General features: G+C 42.4%; 1 protein-coding gene across 1 annotated transcript in view; it reads right to left on the bottom strand.

Annotated features, from left to right (window-relative positions):
- Positions 1-25,715, bottom strand: part of LOC132872216 (huntingtin-interacting protein 1-related protein-like) — a 266,642-nt gene that overhangs the window by 97,085 nt on the left and 143,842 nt on the right. The window contains exons 12-13 of the mRNA XM_060906869.1: positions 11,004-11,056; positions 10,840-10,912 (exon numbers count right to left, since the gene is read on the bottom strand). Coding sequence (XP_060762852.1) covers positions 10,840-10,912; positions 11,004-11,056 — 126 coding nt within the window. The remainder of the gene's footprint in view (positions 1-10,839; positions 10,913-11,003; positions 11,057-25,715) is intronic.

Raw genomic sequence — 25,715 nt, 5'->3', positions numbered from 1 at the left:
TTATATAAAGCCTTGCAGAACGTTGACTAAGCATTCAGTTGCCTGATCAAGTTCTGTGGGGTCTGATGTTGATCCAATCAATCAAAGTTGATGACTCTGGGAGACTACCGATAAAATTTTGTGCAGTAGTTGACATGACACAGTAGCATAGCAAGGTTATATTACATCTCCTCTCTTTCTGAGCAATATTATTTTGAATGAGATGAGAATGATCTGAGGTAGTTTCAGATTCTGGAAGCATGACTATATTTTCTATATTTAATCCAAAGAGTAGTGGTTAGTATTAGCGCAAGAGTGTGACCACCATTATGAGTAGGTCCTGTGATGTTCTGATTAACCCCTACTGAATCTAGAATGGGCACAAACACTATTTTCAGAGAGTCTTCCCAGTCATCAAGGTGAATATTAAAAGTCTCCAACAACTAAGGCTTTGTCTTATGAAATAACCAGGTCTTAGATTAAATCCACAAATTCAGAAAGAAATTCAGAACATGGCCCCAGAGGAACAGAATAAGGAACAGAATTGACTGAGTAGACTTATTTTTGTGGCTTCATACATTATATTACTATGAAGAACTTCAAACGTATTGAATTTATAACCAAGTTTTTGCGTCACGCCTAGATGATCATTATAAATAACCGTGACAGCTCCTCCTCTGTTAGATAAGGCTGGTGTATATATTTGTATCCAGGAAGACTAGCTTCATTTTGTGCTATATACTCATTTGGTTTAATCCATGTTTTTGTTCAACACAGTACATTAAACTCCTGATCAGGTCATAGCACTTTAGATGTACAAGATCTAATATTTATTAGCATAAATCCAGAGGTGAGTACAGGAAAAATACTATACTCAAAATTGTATTTTGATAGCATGTGCTGATTGGTCTGTTGGTCTAAATTTAGACTATTTCTCAATAATCACCTCAAGCGACTTGGCAAAATGGCGGCCAATCGCTTTGTCTGAGACTATGAGCTATGCTGCAAGAAATGAGAGCAGCAGCTTCCCAAGTGGGATGGATAAAAGCTGAAAGGCCAGCCTGACCCTCAAAATTATTCCAGTTATCTATAAAGCCCGCATTGCTTTCTGTGCACCACCTGGACAACCAGCAGTTCAGTGACCATAACCCGCTGTAAGTTACACTGCATTGGGATGGGAGTATACTATAGTATCAAACACTGCCTTCCCCAATTTCAACACTTCTACAAAGTTACTCTTAGGAACCTCAGACTGACAAAAGCGTACATCATCAGCTCCTACATGAATAGCTGTCTTTGAAAACCTGTGCTTGCCGAGGACCCGGTGCCCTGGCTCCTGGTATACACCAAACAAAAGCTGTTGGTGCCCCTAAAGGCCTAGCTAATTTCAAGTGCTGTAAACTAGTCTCTTCTATAACCAGTGCTCTTTCAGTTCTCAGTGGGTGCTTCACTGAGGAGAGCAAACCTGTTAGACATGTGAAACAGAGAGGAGTGGTACTCCCATGGGTGAGCTTCAGCAGTAGCTTTGGCTCTGCGATGATGCCACCAAGTCATCACCCATTGATGATCCCACTGCGAGGGCTCTAATGTCAGAGTTGGAGGATTGCTAACTCCACCCAAGGCATCCAGACTTTCCCCCTACAGAAACTACACTGCTCTCATTCCCATGAACCCACTCTAGATTCTGGATGCACACCTCTAAAGCTGCAATCTTCTCTGTCAGAGAGCTAACTAATTTCCCCTTTTACAAACAAAGCTATTATTATTATTATTATTATTATTATTATTAACCAAATGACTAAACTCCTGCACTCAACACACTGAACAAGCTGAATGTGTGCCATGACTTGGTTTACACACCTTAATTGAATATCTGTTGATATTAAGGCAGATCCGATGTGGATGGCCTCCGATTGCCATCTTTGCACGGGAAGAGAAAAGGAAAAAAAAAAAAACCCACTTTCGATATTTAGTGATCTCCGGAAAAAAAAATCTAAATGTGGAAAAAGGTAAAGTGAAAATACAGCAAAAATGAAAATAGTGGAAAATTATTTGTAGAAAAGATGAAAGATTGTAAATTAAATGCAGACACCAAAAAAAAAAAAAAAAAGACTTGTGGCGAACAATTTGAAAACAGGAATTACTTCACAGGAAGCTGCATCACAGGAAGTGTGCACAGCTCCACATTCCCACATGAATCCAGCAAGGAAGGAAGGTGATTGGACTTTGAATTCATGGCTGTCATCTTGGGGTGGCCCATGGTTTTCCATGATAGTTTAAACTGCCATGCCGATCATTCTTCTTCTGTTGTTCTTCACACTTGCTGCTGCTATAAGACCTGCATCTCTGTCTGCTTCCAAATGACCAGAGTTTGGACACTTCATTCACAAACTACCTCAATTCACAGTCATACGTATCATTATTATGATTTGTAGACTCTAACATTCCTACACAAGTACAGCATTAACTCAGCCTCACCATTCATCTAAGCAATTTTAGTTGCTTGCTGCTAACCTGTATTCCATTTACTCATATGTAACCACTTTCAAATAGTCAATTTGTATAGCACTTTTAACAATAAACGTTGTTGCAAAGCAGCTTTACAGAATTTGAATGACTTAAAACATGAGCTAACTTGATCCCTAATCTATGCCCAATGAGCAAGCCTGTGGCAACGGTGGCAAGGAAAAACTCCCTCAGATGACATGAGGAAGAAACCTCAAGAGGAACCAGACTCAAAAGGGAACCCATCCTCATTTAGTCCTCAGCCATAAAAGCATTACTGTAAGTGTCCAGAGCATCTTCCAAGTGTGACTTTCAACTGTCCATATGGGGCCGTCCTCCACAGGAGCGATGTGATGAGAGATTCTGTCTTGGGTCCACTACTTATTTCTTATACACACACACTATATAAAAAATAAACTCTGGGTGATATTATTCGTAAACATTGTATTAGTTTCCACTGTTATGCTGATGACACACAGTTGTATGTTTCTGCAAAACCTGATGAGAGACACCAGCTTAATAGAATTGAGGAATGTGTAAAGGACATTAGACACTGGATGCTTATCAACTTCCTTCTGCTTAACTCTGACAAGACTCAAGTACTTGTACTAGGATCAAATGCAGCTAGAAGTAAGTTTTCTGATTACATAGTAACTCTGGATGGCCTTTCTGTTTCTTCACCTGCAGCAGTAAAAGACCTCAGAGTGATTATTGACCCGTCTTTCATTCGAAACTCACACTGATAACGTTACCCGGATAGCTTTCTTTCATCTCAGAAATATTGCCAAGATAAGAAATTTAATGTCACTACATGACGCAGAGAAACTAGTTCATGCTTTTGTTACCTCCAGGCTGGATTACTGTAATGCCTTACTGTCTGGATGTTCCAATAAGTGCATAAACAAGCTCCAGTTAGTTCAAAGTGCAGCAGCAAGAGTCCTTACTAGAACTAGAAAATATGACCACATCACCCCTGTCTTATCCACACTGCATTGGCTCCCAATCAAATTTCGTATTGATTATAAAATATTACTATTGACCTTTAAAGCACTCAATGGTTTCGCACCACAGTACCTGAGTGAACTTCTGGTCCTCTATGACCCGCCACGCCTACTTAGATCAAAAGGTGCAGGCTATCTGCTGGTACTTTGTATAGTGAAGGCTACAGTGCTCAGTGTAAATGAGTACACCCCCTTTGAAAAGTAATATTTTAAACAATATCTCAATGAACACAATTTCCAAAATGTTGACAAGACAAAGTTTAATATAACATCTGTTTAACTTATAACGTGAAAGTAAGTTTAATAATATAACTCAGATTACACATTTTTCAGTTTTACTCAAATTAGGGTGATGCAAAAATGAGTACACCCCACAACAAACTACTACATCTAGTACTTTGTATGGCCTCCATGATTTTTAATGACAGCACCAAGTCTTCTAGGAATAGAATGAACAAGTTGGAGACATTTTGCAATGTAAATCTTTTTCCATTCTTCAATAATGACCTCTTTTAGTGACTGGATGCTGGATGGAGAGTGATGCTCAACTTGTCTCTTCAGAATTCCCCATAGGTGTTCGATTGGGTTCAGATTAGGGATGGCAAAAACTAAAAAAAATCTTGACCGACCACCGAGCCTCATTAGCCGGTTAAAGTCGGTTAACCTATGAGTTTAAACAGGGATGCAAACGGTGCGCCTTTTAGCGGATGCCGCCTTTTTCACGGCTGAATCGTGCAGATCCGATTTTTTTGGGGGGGTGGGGTGGGGTGTTGGACTGTCTGAATAATTTCAACGGTATTTGCTTATTTAGTAATTTTAATACAGAATTTACTCTGATGAAATTATTCAGACACTCCAACGCCCCCCCTAAAAAAAAAAAAAAAACGGATCTGCATGATTCAGCCGTGAAAAAGTCGGCATCTGCGCCTTTAGTTTGTGTGGAGAGATATGATCTGCAATAACATACATTGTTGGCTACAGACCGAAACATACTTTCAGAATGCACTGGCCAAGGCAGGACTAAACTCGATGTGCCTTCTAATAATAATAAAAAAAAAAAAACAGAATAGAAATTTGTAAGCTAAAAAGGCTGTGTCTACACTTTTCTCTCGCCGAGTGGCAGCTGTTTTCAACTGGGGCAGGAGGGCGGGACATGACTGAATGGGTGTTTCTGATTTGTCAGCTGTCTTCAACTGGGGCGGGAGGGCGGGACATGACCGAATGGGTGTTTCTGATTTGTCAGCTGTCGTCCTTACACCGCATGGCATGCCCCAAGCGTTTACAACACAGAATTCCAGGTTCTCCGCTCCAAAATCGGCAGCTTCAAAACGATGGATTTTTTTTTTTTAACTGACAACCAAACAAAAATTAACCGGTTGACGTTGATTCGGTCAACCACCAGTCAAACGGTCATCGGTTAACATCCCTAGTTCAGATCAGGAGACATACTTGGCCACTGAATCACTTTCACCCTGTTCTTCTTCAGAAATCCAACAGTGGCCTTAGATGTGTGTTTAGGACCATTCTAATGTTGGAAAAGTGCACGACGACCAAGGGCACAGAGTGATGGTAGCATCTTCTCTTTCAGTATAGAGCAATACGTTTGTGCATGCATGATGCCATCAATGAAATGCAGCTCCCCGACACCAGCAGCACTCATGCAGCCCCACATAAGGACACTGCCACCACCATGTTTCAATGTAGGCACCATGCATTTTTCTTTGTATTCCTCACCTTTGCGACACCATACAGTTTTTTTTTTTTTTTTTTAAGATTTTTTTTGGGCTTTTTGCACCTTTATTGGATAGGACAGTGTAGAGACAGGAAATGAGCGGGAGAGAGAGAGATGGGAAGGGATCGGGAAATGACCTCGGGCCGGAATCGAACCCGGGTCGCCCGCATTCATGGTATGGCGCCTTAACCACCTGAGCCACGACGCCCCCCAACACCATACAGTTTTGAAGCCATCAGTTCCAAAAACATTTATCTTGGTCTCATCACTCCAGAGTATAGAGTCCCAGTAGTCTTCATCTTTGTCAGCATGGGCCCTGGCAAACTCTAGGCGGGCTTTTTTGTGTCTGGGTTTTAGGAGAGGCTTCTTTCGCGGATGGCATCCATGCATGCCATTCCTCTGCAGTGTACACCGTATTGTGTCACAGGAAATAGTCACCCCAGTTTGGCTTTCTACTTCTTTAGATAACTGCAGTGAACTTGGATGCCGATTTTCTTCAACCCTTCTCATCAGACGACGCTCCTGTCGAGGTGTTAACTTCCGTGGACGACCTGGACACGTCTGTGAGATGCTTGCAGTTCCATCTTTCTTAAATTTTTGTACCACTTTTGCTACAACTTTTTTTGTTAAAACTGTTAATATTATAGTCATGCTGTCTGTTGTTGCCCAAATGAGGATGGGTTCCCTTTTGAGTCTGGTTCCTCTCGAGATTTCTTCATGCCGTCTGAGGAAGTTTTTCCTTGCCACCATCGCCACAGGCTTGCTCATTGGGGATAGATTAAGGATAAAATTAGCTCATGTTTTAAGTCGTTCAAATTCTGTAAAGCTGCTTTGCGACAATGTTTATTGTTAAAAGCGCTTTACAAATAAACTTGACTACAGTATTCTGACTGATAAGTAAAGCTTTGCTGATCATCTTGTAGCCTTCACCTTTGTGGTGTAAAGAAATAATTTTCTTTCTCAGGTCTTGTGTCGGGCGGCACGGTGGTGTAGTGGTTAGCGCTGTCGCCTCACAGCAAGAAGGTCCTGGGTTCGAGCCCCGGGGCCGGCGAGGGCCTTTCTGTGCGGAGTTTGCATGTTCTCCCCGTGTCCGCGTGGGTTTCCTCCGGGTGCTCCGGTTTCCCCCACAGTCCAAAGACATGCAGGTTAGGTTAACTGGTGACTCTAAATTGACCGTAGGTGTGAATGTGAGTGTGAATGGTTGTCTGTGTCTATGTGTCAGCCCTGTGATGACCTGGCGACTTGTCCAGGGTGTACCCCGCCTTTCGCCCGTAGTCAGCTGGGATAGGCTCCAGCTTGCCTGCGACCCTGTAGAAGGATAAAGCGGCTAGAGATAATGAGATGAGATGAGGTCTTGTGTCGTTTCTCTTCCATGTGGAGCCATTGCTGGCAGCATGAAATGGGAAGGGGCTTTCTTTAAGTAACACCCTTTGATAGTCAACTGTCTGCTGGACACCTGTGTAATGACTAATTAGACTCACCTGTGATTGTATTCTTGTTAAATTAGACATTTGTAGTCTACAATTTAACTTTGCTCCAGAGACTTTCAGTGGGGTGTACTCATTTTTGCACCACCCTAATTTGAGTAAAACTGAAAAATATGTAATCCAAGTTATATTATTAACCTTACTTTCACGTTACAAGTTAAACAGATGTTATATTAAACTTTGTCTTGTCAACATTTTGAAAATTGTGTTCATTGAGATATTGTTGTTACTTTTCAAAAAGGGTGTACTCATTTACACTGAGCACTGTACATCAGGGGGCAGAGCCTTTTCTTACAAAGCCCCAAAGTTATGGAACAGCCTTCCAAGTAGTGTTTGGGAATCAGACACAGTCTCAGCATTTAAGTCAAGGCTGAAACATACAGTTGTGCTCATAAGTTTACATACCCTGGCAGAATCTATGATTCTTTGACCATTTTTCAGAGAATATGAATGATAACACAAAAACATCTTTTCCACTCATGCTTAGTGGTTGGGTGAAACCATTTATTGTCAAATGACTGTGTTTTCTCTTTTTAAATCAATGACAACAGGAACTACCCAAATGACCCTGATCAAAAGTTCACATACCCTGGTGATTTTGGCCTGATAACATGCACAGAAGTTGACACAAATGGGTTTGAATGGCTACTAAAGGCATCTGTGATCTGTTTGCTTGTAATCAGTGTGTGTGCATAAAAGCTGAGTGAGTTTCTGGGATCCAGACAGACTCTTGCATCTTTCATCCAGCCAGTGACATTTCTGGATTCTGAGTCATGGGGAAAGCAAAAGAATTGTCAATGGATCTACGGGAAAAGGTAGATGAACTGTATAAAACAGGAAAGGGATACAAAAAGATATCCAAGGAATTGATGATGCCAGTCAGCAGTGTTCAAACTGTGATTAACAAATGGAAAATCAGGGGCTCTGTTAAAACCAAGCAAATGCCACAAAGTATCTCGCCTACAATATGCCAAACAGCACAGAGGCAAGCCTCAAAACTTCTGGAACAAGGTAATTTGGAGTGATGAGACCAAAATTGAACTTTTTGGCCACAACCATAAATGTTACATTTGGAGAGGTGTCAACAAGGCCTATGATGAAAGGAACACCATTCCTACTGTAAAGCACGGAGGTGGATCGCTGATGTTTTGGGGATGTGTGAGCTACAAAGGCACAGGAAACTTGGTCAAAGTTGAAGGAAAGATGAATGCAGCATGTTATCAGCAAATACTGCAGGCAAATTTGCACTCATCAGCCCGGAAGCTGCGCATGGGACATACTTGGACGTTCCAACATGACAACGATCCAAAACACAAGGCCAAGTCGACCTGTCATTGGCTACAGCAGAACAAAGTGAAGGTTCTGGAGTGGCCATCTCAGTCTCCTGACCTCAATATCATTGAGCCACTCTGGGGAGATCTCAAGCGCGCAGTTCATGCAAGACAGCCCAGGAATTTACAGGAACTGGAGGCTTTTTGCCAAGAAGAATGGGCAGCTTTACCATCTGAGAAAATAAAGAGCCTCATCCACAACTACCACAAAAGACTTCAGGCTGTCATTGATGTTAGAGGGGGCAATACACGGTATTAAGAACTGGGGTATGTAAACTTTTGATCAGGGTCATTTGGATGTTTTTTGTTGTCATTATGATTTAAAAATAGAAAACACAGTTATCAGTCAATAAATGGCTTCACCCAACCACTAACCATGAGTGGGGAAAAAAGTTTTTGTGTTATCATTCATATTCTCTGAAAAAAGGCCAAGAAAGCAAAAATTCTGCCAGGGTATGTAAACTTATGAGCACAACTGTATCTGTTTAGTCAAGCCTTTTATTAATGGTGTTTATGAGGTAAAGGAGTAGATCTGGAGAATCCTCAGACAGTGTGTTTTTGGTAAACTGGGATGTATGGATGCTGTCAGTCCCCCACTTGCTTGCTCACTCAAGTTTGTTGACTGTGTAGTGGCTGGCTGCTTTATGTCCTGGGGCTCCCTCATGCCTGTGTTACTCTCTAGCTCTCCCCTTTTAGTTATGCTGTCATAGTTAGTTTTGCCGGAGTCCCTGCTTGTACTCAGCACAATACGTATACTGTTCCTACTTATTCAGGTGATATTGGGCATACCTACCAACCTGTGTTTTCTCCGCCCCCCTAAAATCTGTCCCTCTGAGTTACATGTCAATCCTGAGATCGAGATGCTGACCTCTTCTGCTCCTCTGACCTGCCTGATCCATCCTGATAAATAAAATAAAACCTTCTCTCCTCCAAGTTTTGCCTGCTTGCATCTTTATTCAAGATCTCATCTTGTCTTCTTCCGCTTATCCGGGGCCGGGTCGCGGAGGCAGCAGTCTGAGCATGGAAGCCCAAACTTCCCTTTCCCCAGACACCTCGGCCAGCTCCTCGGGAAGAACACCGAGGCGTTCCCAGGCCAGCCGAGAGACATCGTCCCTCCAGCGTGTCCTGGGTCTTCCCCGGGGCCTCCTCCCGGGGGGACATGCCTGGAACACCTCCCCAGGGAGGCATCCAGGAGGCATCCGAAAGAGATGCCCGAGCCACCTCAGCTGATTCCTCTCGATGTGGAGGAGCAGCGGCTCTACTCCGAGCTCCTCCCGAGTGACTGTGCTTCTCACCCTATCTCTAAGGGAGCACCCAGCCACCCTGTGAAGGAAACTCATTTCGGCCGCTTGTATCCGCGATCTTGTTCTTTCGGTCATTACCCAAAGCTCATGACCACAGGTGAAAGTCGGAACATAGATCGACCGGTAAATCGAGAGCTTTGCCTTTTGGCTCAGCTCCTCCTTCACCACGACGGACCGGTAAAGCGACCGCATCACTGCGGAGGCCGCACCGATACGCCTGTCGATCTCATGCTCTATCCTTCCCTCACTCGTGAACAAGATCCCGAGATACTTAAACTCCTCCACTTGAGGCAGGACTTCTCCACCAACCTGGAGAGGACAAGCCACCCTTTTCTTTATTCAAGGGAAACAGAAAATTTACTTCGCAATCCAACAACTAACAACCAGACATACAACAGGCGGTCTAACTGTAGTTGATGACACATACTGAATGCTGTGAAGAAAGAGTCACTGACATCACCCAACAACCTCTACTAGGCAGGGCTGAAGGTAAAACAATCCACCATTTGAAGACTTCAAGAGCAGAATTAAAGAGGCCATAGCACAAGGTGCAAACACAAGTAGTAAGAATCAGAAAGCTATATTGGAATTCAAGATTAACCGATACCATGGAAAAGCCAAAGCATGGAGAAAGAAACTATCTGCTCATGATCCAAAACATACAAGCTTGGTCAAGCACAGTAGAGGTAGTATCATGGCTAGGGTTACATTGTGGGTCATGTGTGAGCTGGAACCAATCCCAGCTGACCTTGTGCGAGAGGCGGGTACACACCCTGGACAGATTGCTAGTCTACTGCAGGGTTAACACAGAGACAGAGTTATGTGCAATGTAGAGTAATCAGTTGACCTAATCTGGATGTTTTGACTACAGAAAGAAACAAGAGCACCTAGAGGAAACCCACATAGGTACGAGGACAACATGCAAATTCCATACAGAAAGGCCCCGGTCGACCAGTAGGTCTTTTATGCTGTGAGGCGACAGTACTAACCACTTCACCTCCATGCCAACTTTTTAAACATGCATTTAAACTGACAAGTTGGTTAATTTTAAATTTTAATAAATAAGTGCTATTCAGACATGAAAGTTTTCACAGATCATGCAAAACCCAGCAATTTGTTCCTAAATGTGCCCATCTTCTCATTTTTAGATGTCTGTCGAGAAAAGTAAACAAGGTTCAAGCTTTGTGGTGAAACCCTTTGAGAACCAAGTTCTCAGTGCAACACAAGAGCATTTTCATGATATACATTTGGAATTCACTTACAAGTCTCATCCCCCCACCCCCTCTTCCCCATATCAATTCTGATAGCAGTATTGGCCAATATAAAATTTCAGTTGAATTTTGTATAGCACAGACAATCAGTGATGAAGGAGAAAACTCATTTTTCAACCTTGTGCATTACTATCACTACGGTGTCCACTGTTCTTCCTTGTCTTTGTGAAGAATTGTGTTAACCTGTTGCAACTGTAAGCCATCTTTTTAAAGCTTTTCTTCTTCTTACCTCAGCTTTGATCTTCTCAATTTCAGCTCGAAGTAGCTCAATTTCTTGCTTCAAGCTGTCAATCTGGAGGTCCCTATGGAGCAGAACAACTATCATGGAGAAACTGAGAACTAAAAGCAGCTCATTCACAACAGTTTGTTGTCATCATTTGAATATTTTATTACCTGTCATCAAAGCCATTATTTGGGGGCCCAAATGTCTGATCAAATATGTCAACCTGTCCAAAAAACAAAAAAAAAAACCAGACAATTAAAAAAAATTAAAGCTTAACACACAAAATTGCTGAAAAAGTTTGCAAAGCATGAGGAAATGCCTGAACATTCTACAAAAATCTCATACTATCTGTTCTTTCAGAAGTCAGAATACCAGTCATGTTTAAAAAAAAAAAAACTGCTCAGAGAAGACAGTCTAAAAGCTACTATTTGATTAAAGCTGCAGTCAGAAGGATTAAGCAGAGAGTGGATTTCTTCTTTTTCTGGGTGCTCCCGTTAGGGGTCACCACAGCAGATCATCCTAGTTATGATCCGCCTATTTGATTTGGCATAGGTTTTACACCTGAGGCAACCTTCCCCAGTCTATCCAGGCTTGGAACCAACACTAAGTATGCACTCACTTGTGCAACCCCAGTGGCTGGGTGTTTTACCTAATCTGCATGTCTTTGAAGTATGGTAAGAAACCGGAGCACCGGAGGAAACCCACACAGGCACAGGGAGAACATGCAAACTCCACACAGAAAAGCCTCTTTCGGCCATGAGGTTCGAACCCAGAACCTTCTTGCTGTGAAGCGACAGCGCTGCACAGCCCCAGAAGAGAGTTAATTTCAGCTTGAAAATTTGAACCAGTACAACTTCCAGGCCCCTCCCCCTCCACTACGTTCCAGCCCTGCCTCCTACAACATGACAGTGACATATCTGCTATTATATGCTACTGCAATTATTACCAACTTTGTGGTGTTTTTTTTTTTTAAATCAATTTTTTTTGGTAATTACCTGTCAAGCAGAAACATGGCTAATTTTTTTAATCCTTTCAAGTGTTCATGAGTGAGAGGATATTGTCCTCCTGTCTCTGAGTGGTTGTCTTGATTCAGGCATAGTGGATTCTTTGTATTAGAAGCATGAGGTAGAGCAAGAGGTGCCTGAATTTTTTTTTCTCTCCACAAATTCTCTCTCGTGTACTACTCATGACAGTTTTAGCAAATATGGCACTTCTTTTTATACAGGTTACCTACTGCAACTTTAATAACGTGATAAAGTATTTTACATTATCTAATTATGACATCCTTTGCTGGCAATGACACCAACCCAAAGCTTTCTAGAGCTGTGATGAGAGTCCAGTGAGAATTTGTCCAGTCTAAACATGCCTGTATAGAGCAGCACTTGTGTCAGGAGAAATTCATCCTATTATTTTCTCACACACATTTTATTTACACACACACACAACACTAGTGCATCTCAAAAAATTAGAATACCATGAAAAAGTTCCTTTTTTTCATAATTTAATACAAAAAGGTAAACTTTCATATATTCTATATTCATTACATGTAAAGTGAAATATTTAAAGCCTTTTTTGTTTTAATTTTGATGATTATGGCTTATAGCTCATGAAAATCAGAAATCTAGTATCTCAAATTATTAGAATTTTCCCTAAGATCAATCACAAAAAGGATTCACAATACAGAAATGTCCAACTTCTGAAAAGTATATTCATTTATACACTCAGTACTTGGTTGGGGCTCCTTTACCATGAATTACTGCATCAATGCAGTGTGGCATGGAGGTGATCAGTCTGTGGCACTGCTGAGGTGTTATTGAAGCCCAGGTTGCTTTGATAGTGGCCTTCAGCGTATCTGTATTTTTGGGTCGGGTGTTTCTCATCTTCCTCTTGACAATACCCCATAGATTCTCTATGGGGTTCAGGTCAGGCAAGTTGGCTGGCCGATCAAACACAGTAATATCATGGTCAGCAAACCATTTGGTAGTAGTTTTGGCACTGTGGGTAGGTGCCAAGTCCTGCTGGAAAAGGACATCAGCATCTCCAAAAAGATCGTCAGCAGATGGAAGCATGAAGTGCTCTAAAATCTCCTGGTAGATGGCTGTGTTGACTTTGGACTTGATAAAATACAGTGGACCAACACCAGCAGATGACACGGCACCCCAAATCATCACAGACTGTGGAAACTTCACACAGGGCTTCAAACACCTTGGATTCTGTGCCTCTCCACTTTTCCTCGAGACTCTAGAACCGTGATTTCCAAATTAAATGCAAAATGTATTTTCATCTGAAAAGAGGACTTTGGACCACTGAGCAACAGTCCATTTCTTTCTCTCCTTAGCCCAGATAAGACACTTCTGACATTGTCTCTGGCTCAGGAGTAATTTGATATTAGGAATGCGAAAGTTGTATCCCCTTTTCTTGAAGATGTCTGTTCGTGATGGGTCTTGATACACTGACACCAGCCTCAGTCCACTCCTTGTAAAGCTCTCCCAAGTTCTTAAATCAACTTTTCTTGACAATCCTCTCAAGACTGCGGCCATCCCTGTTGCTTGCTCACCTTTTCCAGCCACCATTTTCAGCAATGACCTTTTATGGCTTACCCTCCTTGTGGAGGGCATCAGTGATCATCTTCAGGACAAAAGTCAAGTCAGCAGTCTTCCCCATGATTGTGGTTGTGTGTACTGAACTAGACCGAGAGATACACTGTGTTCATACTGTTTTACTCAAACTCAAAATGAAATATTCTAATATTTTGAGATGTTTTTTTTTTTGTTTTTGTACTGTATGCCATACTGATTAAAATTAAAATAGAAAAATGCTTGAAACATTTTAGTTTATGTGTAATGACTCTATAGCATTTTCACTTTCTTAAATAACTGATGGAAAATAACTGTCACAAAATTCTAATTTTTTGAGATGCACTAGTGTGTATGTATATTATACACACACGTATTTATTTATATATATATATATATATATATATATATATATATATATACACACACACATATATATATATATATACACACATTATATATATATATATGTATATATATATATATATATATATATATATATATATATATATATATAATGTGTGTATATATATATATATATATATATATATATATATATATATATATATATATATATGTGTGTGTGTGTGTGTGTATATATATATATATATATATATATATATATATATATATATATATATATATATATATACACACACACACACACACACACACGTATGTATATACACACACATATATACACACACACACACACACACATATATATAAAATGCGTGTGTGTGTATGTATATATGTATGCATGAGAGTGAGTGTGTGTGTGTGTGTATATATATATATAAAATATATATAAAAAATCTCCTTCTCACCCCCGGCGGGGGGTGGTATCCATGTCATCCTCAAGCTCGGGTCCTCTACCAGAGGCCTGGGAGTTTCAGGGTTCTGCGCAGTATCTTCAATGTTCCTAGGACTGCGCTCTTCTGGACTGAGGCTTCAGATGTTGTTCCTGGGATTTGCTGGAGCCACTCTCCCAGTTTGGGGGTTACTGCCTCAAGTGCCCCCACTACCACGGGGACCACGCAACCCTTGACCTTCCACATCCGTTACAGCTGCTCTTTCAACCCTTGATACTTCTCAAGTTTCTCATGTTCCTTCTTCCTGATGTTGGCGTCAGCTGGGATCGCCACATCTATCATCACCACCACCCTCTTCTGCTCTTTGTCCACCACCATGTCCGGTTGGTTAGCCAGGATCTGTTTGTCAGTCTGGAAGCTGAAGTCCCACAGAACCTTGGCCCTGTTGTTCTCAGCCACCTTCTGTGGTATGGCCCATTGGGACTTGGGTACTTCTATTCCATACTGGTTGCAGATGTTCCTGTATACTATCCCAGCCACTTGGTTGTGCCTCTCCATGTGTGCTGATCCAGCTAGCATCTTACACCCTGCTACTATGTGCTGGACTGTTTCAGGGGCTTCTTTGCACAGTCTGCATCTTGGGTCTGATCTACTCTGGTAGATCCTGGCCTCTATGGCTCTTGTGCTTATGACCTGTTCTTGTGCTGCCATGATTAGTGCCTCTGTACTGTCTGTCAGTCCTGCATTATCCAGCCACTGGTAGGATTTCTTGATATCAGCCACTTCCTCTATCTGACGGTGGTACATGCCATGTAGGGGTTTGTCCCTCCAGGTTGTCTGTTCCTCCTCCTCCTCTGCACTCTCATCAGGGTTCTGCTGCCTGAGACATTCACTTAGCAGTTCATCCTTTGGGGCCATCTTTCTGATGTATTCTCGGATTTTCGATGTTTCATCCTGGACCGTGGTCTTGACGCTCACTAGCCCTCGGCCTCCCTCTTTCCGCTTAGTGTATAGTCTCAGGGTGCTGGACTTGGGGTGGAACCCTCCATGCATGGTGAGGAGCTTTCTAGTCTTGATATCTGTGGCTTCTATCTCCTCCTTTGGCCAGTTTATGATACCAGCGGGGTATCTGATGACTGGTAGTGCGTACATGTTGATGGCTCGGACCTTGTTCTTACCATTCAGCTGACTTTTCAGGACCTGCCTTACTCTCTGGAGGTATTTGGCTGTGGTTGACTTCCTTGTGGCCTCTGCATGGTTTCCATTAGCCTGTGGGATGCCAAGGTACTTGTAGCTGTCTTGGATATCACCTACGTTGCCCTCTGGTAGGTCAATACCCTCAGTCCGGATCATCTTGCCTCTCTTTGAGACCATCCGGCCACACTTGTCCAATCCGAATGACATCCCTATGTCATCGCTGTAGATCCAGGTGGTGTGGATCAGCGAGTCTATTTCTCGTTCGTTCCTGGCATACAGCTTGATGTCATCCACGTAGAGCAGGTGGCTGATTGTTGCCCCACTACGGAATCGGTACCCGTAGCCGCTCTTCGTGATGATCTGACTGAGGGGGTTCAGGCCTATGCAGAACAACAGTGGTGATAGCGCATCTCCTTGGTATATGCCGCACTTGATGTTGACTTGGGCAATGGGTTTTGAGTTAGCCTCTAGGGTTGTCTTCCACATTTCCATCGAGTTCTGGATGAAGGTCCTTAGGTTCCTGTTGATCTTATACAGTTCCAGACATTCCAGTATCCATGTGTGTGGCATTGAGTCGTAGGCTTTCTTGTAGTCAATCCAGGCAGTGCACAGGTTGGTCTGTCTCTTCTTACAGTCTCGGGCGACTGTTCTATCGACCAGTAGCTGGTGCTTGGCTCCTCTGGTGTTGCTGCCAATTCCTTTCTGTGCCTCGCTCATGTATTGAGCCACATGCTTACTCATTTTTGCCGCAATGATGCCTGACAGGGCCTTCCATGTTGTGCAGAGACAGGTAATTGGCCGGTAGTTGGATGGGATGGGTCCCTTCTGGGGGTCCTTCATGATTAGGACCGTCCTGCCTTGGGTTAGCCATTCTGGGTAGGTTCCATCCCTCAGCAGCTGGTTCATCTGTGCTGCTAGGCGTTCATGGAGTGCAGTTAGCTTCTTCAGCCAGTACGTATGGATCATATCGGGGCCTGGTGCTGTCCAGCTCTTCATCTTTGACACTTTTTCTTGGATGTCTGCCATTGAGATGGTTACTGGTTCTTGTTCTGGGAGGTTGCTGTGGCCAGCTCTTAGGTCCACTAACCATTGGGCATCGGTGTTGTGTGATGCCTTTCTTTCCCATACATCTTTCCAGTATTTTTCCACCTCAGCTCTTGGTGGGTCTGACTGGTTGTTGTTCCCCTGCCACTGAGAGTACACCTTGGCTGGTTCAGTGGAGAACAGCTTGTTTATTCTTCTGGCTTCTCCCTTCTTGGTGTCTCTCTTCAACCGGGTGGCCAGAGCTGTTAGTCGCTGTTTGGCAGTTTCGAGTGCCTCTGGAATGGAGAGTGAGTTGTACTTCCTGGGTGCCCCTTTATTCACCATGTTCCCTTTCTGTAGTTCAGCTAGCTGGCTAACTTCTCTCCGTGCTGCCTTTATCTTGGCCTCTAATCGTCTCTTCCATGGTGGATACTGTTTGTTATGTCCCGAGCCCACCTTGTGTCCAAGCATCCCCATGATTACTGTTGCTGTACTGTGCATCAGCTTGTTGGTCTCAGTGATGGTTCTTGTGGAGATTGTCTTCAGAGCAGCATTCACATCTACTAGTAGATCTTCTGAAGGTACTTGGCAACTCAGCTTCGGTATTCGTCGGGGGCTCCAGATTTCCAGTTGGGTCACGATCTTCCTTCTCAGGTCAGCAGCTCTTGTGTTGAGGCTGTTAGCTGTTGGGGCTTGGTACCCAATCTCTGGTTGTGGGGATGATGATGACATCTCCCCGCTGACCTGTCTTCCTGGCTCCCCCTTGCCGTAGCATCGTTGTTGTATTTCATTAATCTCTAGCTGTGATAGTACATTTCGATTACGGATGTTGGAACACTGGACTAATAGCTGTTTCTTTGTTAGCCTTGATTGTGGGTTTCGAAGTATCCAATGGTCCCACATTCGCTGCATGTATCCCCTCTCTCTGGGATTGCTTGTATAGTAGCATTCCAGCAAATCCGTATTTTCTGTCCTCGTCCATCGATGTCTTGTTCCAGTAGCCCATGCCCATTTCTCATCAGTTTGCCCTGGTTCCCTAGCAACATACACATATACATACACACACACACTCATGCATACATATATATATATATATATATATATATATATATATATATATATATATACATATATATATATATATATATATATATATATATATATATATATATATATATACACACACACACACACACACATTTTATATATATATACACACACACATTTTATATATATATATATATATATATATATATATATATATATATATATATATATATGTGTATGTATATATACACATACATACATACATACATGTATGTATACACACACATATATACAGTGTGTGTGTGTGTGTGTGTGTGTGTGTATATACAGTGGTGCTTGAAAGTTTGTGAACCCTTTAGAATTTTCTAAATTTCTGCATAAATATGGCCTAAAACATCATCAGATTTTCACGCAAGTCCTATAAGTAGATAAAGGGAACCCCAATGAGACAAAAATATTATACTTGGTCATTTATTTATTGAGGAAAATGATCCAATATTACATATCTGTGAGTGGCAAAAGTATGTGAACCTTTGCTTTCAGTATCTGGTGTGATCCCCTTGTGCAGCAATAACTGCAACTAAACGTTTGCGGTAACTGTTGATCAGTCCTGCACATCGGCTTGGAGGAATTTTAGCCCGTTCCTCCGTACAGAACAGCTTCAACTCTGGGATGTTGGTGGGTTTCCTCACATGAACTGCTCGCTTCAGGTCCTTCCACAACATTTCGATTGGATTAAGGTCAGGACTTTGACTTGGCCATTCCAAAACATTAACTTTATTCTTCTTTAACCATTCTTTGGTAGAACAACTTGTGTGCTTAGGGTCGTTGTCTTGCTGCATGACCCACCTTCTCTTGAGATTCAGTTCATGGACAGATGTCCTGACATTTTTCCTTTAGAATTCACTGGTATAATTCAGAATTCATTGTTCCATCAATGATGGCAACCTGTCCTGGCCCAGATGCAGCAAAACAGGCCCAAACCATGATACTACCACCACCATGTTTCACAGATGGGATAAGGTTCTTATGCTGGAATGCAGTGTTTTCCTTTCTCCAAACATAATGCTTCTCATTTAAACCAAAAAGTTCTATTTTGGTCTCATCAGTCCACAAAACATTTTTCCAATAGCCTTCTGGCTTGTCCACGTGATCTTTAGCAAACTGCAGATGGCCAGCAATGTTCATTTTGGAGAGCAGTGGCTTTCTCCTTGCAAGCCTGCCATGCACACCATTGTTGTTCAGTGTTCTCCTGATGGTGGACTCATGAACATTAACATTAGCCAATGTGAGAGAGGCCTTCGGCTGCTTAAAAGTTATCCTGGGGTCCTTTGTGACCTCGTCGACCATTACACGCCTTGCTCTTGGAGTGATCTTTGTTGGTCGACCACTCCTGGGGAAGGTAACAATGGTCTTGAATTTCCTCCATTTGTACACCATCTGTCTGACTGTGGATTGGTGGAGTCCAAACTCTTTAGAGATGGTTTTGTAACCTTTTCCAGCCTGATGAGCATCAACAACGCTTTTTCTGAGGTCCTCAGAAATCTCGTTAGTTTTTTTCTTTATCAGACATCTAAATTTTTTAGGTTTGTTTACCTGACATGTTTCGACGTACGACTGTCGTCTTCCTCAGAGTGTCACCGGATGTTATTGGTGACGCATCTTTTATCAGCTGATGTTTCCGAAGGCGTGGCCTTCCTGTCTGGATTGACAGGTTGGTCACGCCTTCTACTGTCAGTTCGTGCCCTACAACAATTTCCTCTATTTGTACACAATCTGTCTGACTGTGGATTGGTGAAGTCCAAACTCTTTAGAGATGGTTTTGTAACCTTTTACAGCCTGATGAGCATCAACAATAATTTTTCTGAGGTCCTCAGAAATCTCCTTTGTTCGTGCCATGATACACTTCCACAAACGTGTTGTGAAGATCAGACTTTGTTAGATCCCTGTTCTTTAAATAAAACAGGGTGCCCACTCACACCTGATTGTCATCCCATTGATTGAAAACACCTGACACTAAGGCTACGTTTACATTACGTCGAATCAGCGGATCATCAGATTAATGTTCTTAAAACGATTCGCGTTTACACTAAAACCATTAGCCGTGCACACAGCAACGCCAATACGCGGATACGCTCGGCTCCGCAGGCATCCTGCGCTCCAAATCACTCCGCCCTGAACAGCGAGTGCCCTCTGGAGGGTGCGCACTCCGGCCCTGCGCAGCTCACACAGCGCGCGAGTGAAGTGCACAAGCTGTGATTCGGGACTGAGCCGCTGTGTGTGTGATCCCAGCGCATATCACTTACCACTTGCAAGTGGAAGGATGGCAAGCCTAAAGACCATCATAACTACACAATGGGCAGTATTTGCATCAGTATTTGCAGTATTTTCATACTTTTATACTCTTTAATGAAAGGTGATACAAGGCGGAAGACCGCGCCGTTTTTCAGCAGTCGTGTCACATGACCAACGCCAGCGAATCAGGAAGGTGGATGTCACAGTGACGTTGTCCAATGAGACGCCAGCTAGAGCTCAGCACAGCATATCCGCGTATTCTGAATGTTTACACAGCACCGGATCAGACACGATCTGGATTGAATACGTGGACACTGGCGGATTCCCGTTTCCAGGCATTTCCAGGCGGTTTAATGTAAACGGACAGTGCATCCGCGAAGAAAACGAGACAGATACGGTCTAGTGTAAACGTAGCCTAATTTCACCTTCAAATTAACTGCTAATCCTAGAGGTTCACATACTTTTGCCACTCACAGATATGTAATATTGGATCATATTCCTCAATAACTAAATTACCAAGTATAATATTTTTGTCTCATTTGTTTAACTTGGTTCTCTTTATTTACTTTTAGGACTTGTGTGAAAATCTGATGATGTTTTAGGTCATATTTATGCAGAAATATAGAACATTCTAAAGGGTTCACAAACTTTCAAGCACCACTGTATATCCAGGTTCTAGAGCAACATATGCTCCCATCCAGACGATGTCTCTTTCAGGGAAGACCTTGCATTTTCCAACATGACAATGCCAAACCACATACTGCATCAATTACAGCATCATGGCTGCGTAGAAGAAGGGTCCGGCTACTGAACTGGCCAGCCTGCAGTCCAGATCTTTCACCCATAGAAAACATTTGGCGCATCATAAAACGGAAGATACGACAAAAAAGACCTTAGACAGTTGAGCAACTAGAATCCTACATTAGACAAGAATGGGTTAACATTCCTATCCCTAAACTTCAGCAACTCGTCTCCTCAGTCCCCAGACGTTTACAGACTGTTGTAAAGAGAAAAGGGGATGTCTCACAGTGGTAAACATGGCCTTGTCCCAACTTTTTTGAGATGTGTCGTCATGAAATTTAAAATCACCTAATTTTTCTCTTTAAATGATACATTTTCTCAATGTTTAAACATTTGATATGTCATCTATGTTCTATTCTGAATAAAATATGGAATTTTGAAACTTCCACATCATTGCATTCTGTTTTTATTTACAATTTGTACTTTGTCCCAAATTTTTTGGAATCGGGGTTGTGTGTATATATATATATATATATATATATATATATATATATATATATATATATATATATGTGTGTGTGTGTGTGTCTCTCTCATATATATACACACACAAAACCCCAATTCCAAAAATGTTGGAACGCTGTGTAAACTGTAAATAAAAACAGAATGCGATAATTTGCAAATCATGAAAACCCTATAGTTCATTGAAAATAGTACAAAGACAACATATCAAGTGTTGAAACTGAGAAATTGTATTGTTTTTTGAAAAATATATGCTCATTTTGAATTTGATGTCAGCAACACATTTCAGAAAAGTTGGGACAGGGGCGTGTTTACTACTGTGCTGCATCACCTCTACTTTTAACAACACTCTGTAAACGTTTGGGAACTGAGGAGACCAATTGCTGTAGATCTCAAAGAGAAATGTTGTCCCGTTCTTTTCTGACATACAATTTCAGCTGCTCAACAGTTTGGGATCTCCTTTGTTGTATTTTGCACTTCATAATGCGCCAAATTTTTTTTTTTTTAACTGGGAGACAGGTCTGGACTGCAGCAGGCCAGTTTAGCACCCGGACTCTTTTACTACGGAGCCATGCAGTTGTAATATGTGCAGGAAGCGGTTTGTCGTTATCTTGCTGAAAGAAGGAAGGCCTTCCCTGAAAAAGATTTAGTCTGGATGGCAGCATATTGCTCTGAAACGTGTATATATCATTCAGCATTAATGATGCTTTCCCAGATGTACAAGCTACCCATGTCATGTGCACTAATGCCCCCCATACCATCACAGATGCTGCTTTTGAACTGTGCACTGATAAGCCGGATGGTCCCTCTCCTCTTTAGCCTGGAGAACGTGGTGTCTGTGATTTCTAAAAAGAATTTCTACTTTTGAATCGTCAGACCTCGGGACAGTTTTCCACTTTGCCTCAGTCCATCATAAAAGAGCTCGGGCCCAGAGAAGGGGGCGGTGTTTCTGGATGTTGTTTATATCTGGTTTTAACTTGCATTTGTGGATGCAGTAATGAAGTGTTTTCACAGACTATGGTTTTCTGAAGTGTTCCTGAGCCCATACAATGATTTCCACTACAGACACGTGTCTGCTTTTAATGCAGTGTCTCCTGAGGGCCTGAAGATCACAGGCAGCCAGTGTCAGTTTTCAGCCTTGTCTCTTGCATACCGAGATTTCTCCAGATTCTCTCAATCTTTTAATATTATGGACCATAGATGATGTGATCCACAAATTCTTTGTGGTTTTACATTGAGGAACATTGTTCTTAAATTGTTGTGCTGTTTGCCCATGCAGTCTTTCACAGAGCAGTGAACCCTGCCATGTCTTTACTTCTGAGAGACTCCACCTCTCTGGGATGCTCTTTTTATACCCAATCATGTTACTGACCTGTTGCCAATTAACCAAATTATTATTATATTTTTTACCATTATGCAACTTTTTCAGTCTTTTGTTGCCCCTGTCCCAACTTTTTTGAAACTTGTTGCTGACATCAAATTCAAAATGAGCATATATTTTTTCAAAAAACAATAAAATCTCAGTTTCAACATTTGATATGTTGTCTTTGTACTATTTTCAAAGAAATATAGTTTCCATGATTGGCAGATTCTCTCATTGTTTTTATTCATGCTTTACAGAGTGTCCCAACTTGTGTGTGTGTGTTTTTATATACGTGTGTGTATAAAAAAACCCGATTCCAAAAAAGTTGGGACAAAGTAAAAATTGTAAATAAAAATGGAATGCAATAATTTACAAATCTCAAAAACTGATATTGTATTCACAATAGAACATAGACAACATATCACATGTCGAAAGTGAGACATTTTGAAATTTCAGGCCAAATATTGGCTCATTTGAAATTTCATGACAGCAACACATCTCAAAAAAGTTTGGACAGGGGCAATAAGAGGCTGGAAAAGTTAAAGGTACAAAAAAGGAATTGCAACTCATTAGGTCAATTGGCAATAGGCCGTTGATATGACTGGGTATAAAAAGAGCATCTTGGAGTGGCAGTAGCTCTCAGAAGTAAAGATGGGAAGAGGATCACCAATCCCCCTAATTCTGCACCGACAAATAGTGGAGCAATATCAGAAAGGAGTTAGACAGTGTAAAATTGCCAAGAGTTTGAAAATATCATCTACAGTGCATAATATCATCAAAAGATTCAGAGAATCTGGAAGAATCTCTGTGCGTAAGGGTCAAGGCCGGAAAACCATACTGGGTGCCCGTGATCTTCAGGCCCTTAGACGGCACTACATCACATACAGGCATGCTTCTGTATTGGAAATCACAAAATGGGCTCAGGAATATTTCCAGAGAACATCATCTGTGAACACAATTCACCATGCCATCCGCCGTTGCCAGCTAAACCTCTCTAGTTCAAAGAAGAAGCCGTATCTAAACATGATCCAGAAGCGCAGATGTCTTTTCTGGGCCAAGGCTCATTTAAAATGGACTGTGGCAAAGTGGAAAACTGTTCTGTGGTCAGACGTATCAAAATTTGAAGTTCTTTATGGAAATCAGGGACGCCGTGTCATTCGGACTAAAGAGGAGAAGGACGACCAAGTTATCAGCGCTCAGTTCAGAAGCCTGCATCTCTGATGGTATGGGGTTGCATTAGTGCGTGTGGCATGGGCAGCTTACACATCTGGAAAGACACCATCAATGCTGAAACGTATATCCAGGTTCTAGAGCAACATATGCTCCCATCCAGACGACGTCTCTTTCAGGGAAGACCTTGCATTTTCCAACATGACAATGCCAAACCACATACTGCATCAATTACAGCATCATGGCTGCCTAGAAGAAGGGTCTGGGTACTGAACTGGCCAGCCTGCAGTCCAGATCTTTCACCCATAGAAAACATTTGGCGCATCATAAAACGGAAGATACGACAAAAAAGATCTAAGACAGTTGAGCAACTAGAATCCGACATTAGACAAGAATGGGTTAACATTCCTATCCCTAAACTTGAGCAACTTGTCTCCTCAGTCCCCAGACGTTTACAGACTGTTGTAAAGAGAAAAGGGGATGTCTCACAGTGGTAAACATGGCCTTGTCCCAACTTTGAGATGTGTTGTTTTCATGAAATTTAAAATCACCTAATTTTTCCTCTTTAAAATGATACATTTTCTCAGTTTAAACATTTGATATGTCATCTATGTTCTATTCTGAATAAAATATGGAATTTTGAAACTTCCACATCATTGCATTCCATTTTTATTTACAATTTGTACTTTGTCCCAACTTTTTTGGAATCGGGATTATAGTGTATGCGCGCGTGTGTGTATATATTATACACACACACATATATACACGCGCGCGTGTGTATGTGTGTGTGTGTATATATATATATAAAATCTCCTTCTCACCCCCGGTGGGGGAGTGGGGGGGGTGGGGGGGGGGTGGTATCCGTGTCATCCTCAAGCTCGGGTCCTCTACCAGAGGCCTGGGAGTTTCAGGGTTCTGCGCAGTATCTTCGATGTTCCTAGGACTGCGCTCTTCTGGACTGAGGCTTCAGATGTTGTTCCTGGGATTTGCTGGAGCCACTCTCCCAGTTTGGGGGTTACTGCCCCAAGTGCCCCCACTACCACGGGGACCACGCGACCCTTGACCTTCCACATCCGTTACAGCTGCTCTTTCAACCCTTGATACTTCTCAAGTTTCTCATGTTCCTTCTTCCTGATGTTGGCGTCAGCTGGGATCGCCACATCTATCATCACCACCACCCTCTTCTGCTCTTTGTCCACCACCATGTCCGGTTGGTTAGCCAGGATCTGTTTGTCAGTCTGGAAGCTGAAGTCCCACAGAACCTTGGCCCTGTTGTTCTCAGCCACCTTCTGTGGTATGGCCCATTGGGACTTGGGTACTTCTATTCCATACTGGTTGCAGATGTTCCTGTATACTATCCCAGCCACTTGGTTGTGCCTCTCCATGTATACTGATCCAGCTAGCATCTTACACCCCGCTACTATGTGCTGGACTGTTTCAGGGGCTTCTTTGCACAGTCTGCATCTTGGGTCTGATCTACTCTGGTAGATCCTGGCCTCTATGGCTCTTGTGCTTATGGCCTGTTCTTGTGCTGCCATGATTAGTGCCTCTGTGCTGTCTGTCAGTCCTGCATTATCCAGCCACTGGTAGGATTTCTTGATATCAGCCACTTCCTCTATCTGACGGTGGTACATGCCATGTAGGGGTTTGTCTCTCCAGGTTGTCTGTTCCTCCTCCTCCTCTGCACTCTCATCAGGGTTCTGCTGCCTGAGACATTCACTTAGCAGTTCATCCTTTGGGGCCATCTTTCTAATGTATTCTCGGATTTTCGATGTTTCATCCTGGACTGTGGTCTTGACGCTCACTAGCCCTCGGCCTCCCTCTTTCCGCTTGGTGTATAGTCTCAGGGTGCTGGACTTGGGGTGGAACCCTCCATGCATGGTGAGGAGCTTTCTAGTCTTGATATCTGTGGCTTCTATCTTCTCCTTTGGCCAGTTTATGATACCAGCGGGGTATCTGATGACTGGTAGTGCGTACATGTTGATGGCTCGGACCTTGTTCTTACCATTCAGCTGACTTTTCAGGACCTGCCTTACTCTCTGGAGGTATTTGGCTGTGGTTGACTTCCTTGTGGCTTCTTCATGGTTTCCATTAGCCTGTGGGATGCCAAGGTACTTGTAGCTGTCTTGGATATCA

Source organism: Neoarius graeffei, chromosome 24 (assembly GCF_027579695.1).
Source record: "Neoarius graeffei isolate fNeoGra1 chromosome 24, fNeoGra1.pri, whole genome shotgun sequence".
NCBI classification, from domain to species: Eukaryota; Metazoa; Chordata; class Actinopteri; order Siluriformes; family Ariidae; genus Neoarius; species Neoarius graeffei.
This window is presented reverse-complemented; position numbering and strand designations above follow the sequence as displayed.